General features: G+C 46.2%; 1 protein-coding gene across 1 annotated transcript; it reads left to right on the top strand.

Moving 5' to 3' along the window:
- Nucleotides 1-658: 658 nt before the first annotated feature.
- Nucleotides 659-1,645, top strand: LOC136653870 (olfactory receptor 4M1-like). Its single transcript, XM_066630745.1, has one exon. It carries the CDS (start codon nt 659-661, stop codon nt 1,643-1,645), a length of 987 nt encoding a protein of 328 aa, XP_066486842.1.
- The last annotated feature ends 2,753 nt before the right edge of the window (nt 1,646-4,398 follow it).

Here is a 4,398-nt window from a genome sequence, read left to right as displayed (position 1 = left end):
TCATATTAGAAGAGCATACATTTGAGGCTCTCTCTCTCTCTCTCCCTCTCCCTCTCCTGTCCACCTTCCTACTTCTTCTACTTGTCCTCTCTCTTTTGAGCCTGTCACTAGATGGATGAGTATGGGCCCAATCCTCCCCAACTTTCCAGCACAGATGTAGCTGTGCCAACAGGGCGTGAGCTTCATTCTGCTGAGGAAGGACAGGTGCTTAGGCCTCTTCAAGGTAAGGGAATGTTTGCTCGCTTACCATGGGGCTGCATTCTGGCTGCATCAGCACTGGAAAGTTGGACAGGATTGCACCCTAAGTGGATAAGGGCGCAATCCTAACCCCTTATGTCAGTGCTTTCCAGCATTGACATAAGGGCAGTGCAGCTCTGAGGAAAGGAAACAAACCTTCCCTTACTCTGAGGAGGCCTCCATGAGTGACACCCAACTGCAGGATGCAGCACCTGTGCCATTGGCACCGCTATGCCAGTGCTGGAAAGCAATGACATAAGGGGTTAGGATTGTGCCCAAAGTAGATGAAAGTGCACCATTCTTTCATGCCCATTTTCCCACTATTAATCTGATATTTATCTCCTCTTCGACCATTTCGTCCTTCTTTCCATCCAAACCCCTTTTCCCATCTAGGTCCACCCACTTAAACCTTACTCCAGGGATGGACAGTGGCACAGGCAGAGCCATACTGGTAGATTCACCACCCCCAAAGTCGGAGGGTGAGAGAAACAGTTCCGAAGTGACAGAGTTCATCCTGATGGGGCTGTCTCATGAATGGGGAGTTCAGCTTTTCCTCTTTGCCCTTTTCCTGCTCTTCTACTTGATCGTTCTTCCAAGCAACGTGCTGATCATTATCACCATCAGGAGTGACCCCCACCTCAACTCACCCATGTATTTCCTGTTGGCCAACCTGGCATTCTTGGACATCTGGTACTCCTCCATCACTGCCCCCAAGATGCTAATCGACTTCTTGTCTGAGCGCAAGATCATATCCTTTGGAGGCTGCATCGCTCAGCTCTTCTTCCTCCATTTTGTGGGCGCCTCCGAGATGTTCCTGCTCACCGTCATGGCCTACGACCGCTATGTTGCCATCTGCCGTCCCTTACACTACACCACTATGATGAGCCGGCGACTGTGTATCATACTGGTGCTCATCTCCTGGGCTGGTGGCTTTGTCCATTCCTTCATCCAAGTCGTGCTGATTGTCCGTCTCCCTTTCTGCGGCCCCAATGAACTGGACAACTACTTCTGCGACATCACCCAGGTGCTGAGGATCACCTGCGCGAATACTTTTGCTGAGGAGATGGTGATGATTTTCAGCAGTGGACTCATCTCTGTTGTCTGCTTCGTGGCCCTCTTGGTTTCCTATGCCTTCCTGCTCACCGTGTTGAAGACGAACACCGGTGAGTCGGCCAGCAAGGCCCTTTCCACCTGCTATTCCCACATCGTTATCGTCATTTTCATGTTTGGCCCTGCGATTTACATCTATGCCCGACCCTTTGACGAGTATGCCCCTGACAAGGTGGTCTCTGTCCTCCATACCATCATCTTCCCACTCCTGAACCCCATCATTTATACCCTCAGAAACAAGGAGATCACAACTGCAATGAAGAAGGTGGTCCTCAGATACCTTCTCTGCAGGAAGTGAAGACAGCAGAAAGCAGATGTCCCAGGTTTTCCCTTATGGCTGAGTAAGGGAATCCCTAACAGCCATTTTGGGTTCATCCTCATAACCAAGGGTGAGCAAACGCAATCTATTTTAATAGGGAAATGTCACCAGGAATTCCAGTGATTACTTGTACTTAATATTGATCTTCCTCTCCCCTACAAACACAGCTGCTCTCTTACACACATGCACGTATTATATAATTGAGATACAAGCACAGAAAAATATGTCCCATTTTCAGTTCTTAAATTATCAATGATTATATCCTGGCATCCTCTGCTGGGTACCCATGTCTAAGAATTAGAGAAAAAAAACAACTAGCAATGATGTTTTCACCTTAAAACTGATATAACCTGGTTAATTTCAAGGAAAATCAACTATGTTTTGTCCAAGAAAGTTTAGTGGCATCCCACATAAAATGTTCCCTGACCTAGAGGTTTCTTATTAACAAATATTTGTATTTATAGAGTATATTTTAGTAAGTAAATATTAAAGTGTACATATTCAGGGTCAAAATGCACTTTGAAAGTGTGTTTTCCTTTTTAAAAAAGAATGGGGGGGGGGTTGTGAAATATGGCACTATGGTGAGGATAGGGGGACTTTGTTATGTAGCTCCCATTGCAGTCACATTCCAGCACTGTTTTCAGTAGGGAAAAGTTTCAATTGGCTTTCAACTGACATTCTTCTCTTACTGTGAATAGTGGCCTGCGTTGGTAGTGAGTGGGAAATTTTAATGCCTCCTAACCCTGCCACAGTTACATTACATTTTACATGCTCCCCCCATGCTCTATTATTTTCTAAAGAAAATAAAAACATGGCCAACACACACATTCAAAGAAATGTGGTCCTTTGATACTAGAGGCCGTGTTTCTTTCACAGCCCACAATCCAAGGAAATCTCTGCTTCTTTAGCCATGTTCAGTTGTACATCTCCATGGGAGACAAATGTGTGAAGACTTCTCTAGAACATGCCAGTGACACAGGCACTTCACTCCTATCCTCCTGGGATCAGCACTCATCTACCGTGATCACAGGGAATGTTATCTCCTCGTGATTACCACTCTGGAAAGTTCTGGAAGCTCTCCTCATACATGGTCATGTTGCTCATGGCTTGGGCAGGGGTGAAGCCAAGCACCCACACTGTCAGCACATCTGAGGAAGTTCGCTCCCTGTGGATATTAATGGCTGAACAGGGATTTTATGATGGAAACCTCCTTCTGTCCTGTTGAGAACTCCAAGCTTGAGAACTGTCCTGTTGAGAACTCCAAGGTCTTTCCAATACCAACATCTAAGAGTTCATCACAATACAACAGGTGACAACCATAACACAGATATATGTCAAATGAAAATTCCAAGATCCCTTTGAGTGGCATCAAATTCCTGAAGGACCACAGGAAACATTTTTTGTCCGTAAGCAACTTGCTTGCCCAAAACCTCCCTACTATTTACCTTGAAAGGGAGAAGAGTCAATTCAGCATGTGTAGTCCAGGTGAACTACCCCCCCCCCCCTTCTTGGAGACATAAAGGGCACTGGGTTTTGGTTGCAGTGAAAGACATGTTCATACATCTCTAAACCTGAGTATGTCAGTTATTCAAATGTTATTTATTTTGCCTCTGAGAAAAAGGTCATTAAGTTCTTCCACTACATTAAAACCATGTTGGTTCCGGTATGAATCCTTGCTTGGTTGTGAAATGCTCAGTGGGTGATCTTGGGACAATTACTAGTGTGGCCTGTCTCACAGGTGGTTGTGAAGAGAAAACAGGCAGGGGAGAATCTCAGATGCCACCCAATGCTCTTTGGGGGAATGGTGGGATAACAGTATAATAAAGAAATCCAACAGCCCATTGATATGATTGGTAGTGCCTTATTTCATACATTGTTTGTTCTCTTCTTTCACTTATAACCACAAAGTAGGAAAATGGTTCCATACCCTACTTAGAACTATCATTCCTCATCTATTCACAGGCCCCACAAAAATATTTCGGAATCCCTTGTTAAAATAATTCACCAGAAAGATATGGAGTTTGTTGAATGTGTCTGACAAGAGGGGAGGAGAAAAAGCTCACACAAAAGTTACATAAGAAGAGCCCTGCTGGATCAGGCCAAAGGCCCATCTAGTCCATTCCTGTGTCTTACAGTGGCCCACCAAATGCTCCAGGGAGCAAGTCCAGCTTCCTGTATCTCACAATGGCCCACCAGATGCCTCAGGGAGCACACAAGTCAACAAGAGACCTGCATCCTGGTGCCCTCCCTTGCATCTGGCATTCTGATGCAGCCTACTTCTAGAATCAGGAGGTTGCACATACCCATCACAGCTTGTAACTTGTGATGGACGTTTCCTCCAGAAATTTGTCCAATCCCCTTCTAAAGGCATCCAGGTCAGCTGCCATCACTACATCCTGTGGCAGGGAGTTCCACAGACTAATTGCAACTTTATTGTTCTCCTCATGCAGCAGCACTCCCAAAATGGCCACCAATGGAGCCAGAGTTGCTTACCTGGGACAAGGGGTATGTTGCAACCGTTGCCGTTGGTAACCTTCAGTCCTGAAAGACTATGGTATCGCGCTCTGAATGGTGGTTCTGGAACAGCGTCTAGTGTGGCTGAAAAGGCCAATTTGGGAGTGACAATCCCTTCCACACTGGGAGCAGGTGCAGTCTGTCCCTGGTCTGTCTCCCTGGCTACGGGCCTTCCTTCTTTGCCTCTTTGCCTCAGACTGTTGGCCAAGTGTCTCTTC

The sequence above is a fragment of the Tiliqua scincoides genome, chromosome 5, assembly GCF_035046505.1.
Source record: "Tiliqua scincoides isolate rTilSci1 chromosome 5, rTilSci1.hap2, whole genome shotgun sequence".
NCBI classification, from domain to species: domain Eukaryota; kingdom Metazoa; phylum Chordata; class Lepidosauria; order Squamata; family Scincidae; genus Tiliqua; species Tiliqua scincoides.
The sequence above is the reverse complement of the archived record's forward strand: the minus strand, read 5'-3'. Positions and strand labels throughout refer to the sequence as shown.

What these genes read in the sequence shown, in the direction of transcription:
- LOC136653870 (XM_066630745.1), top strand. Translation starts at nt 659, where the DNA reads ATGGACAGTGGCACAGGCAGAGCCATACTGGTAGATTCACCACCCCCA.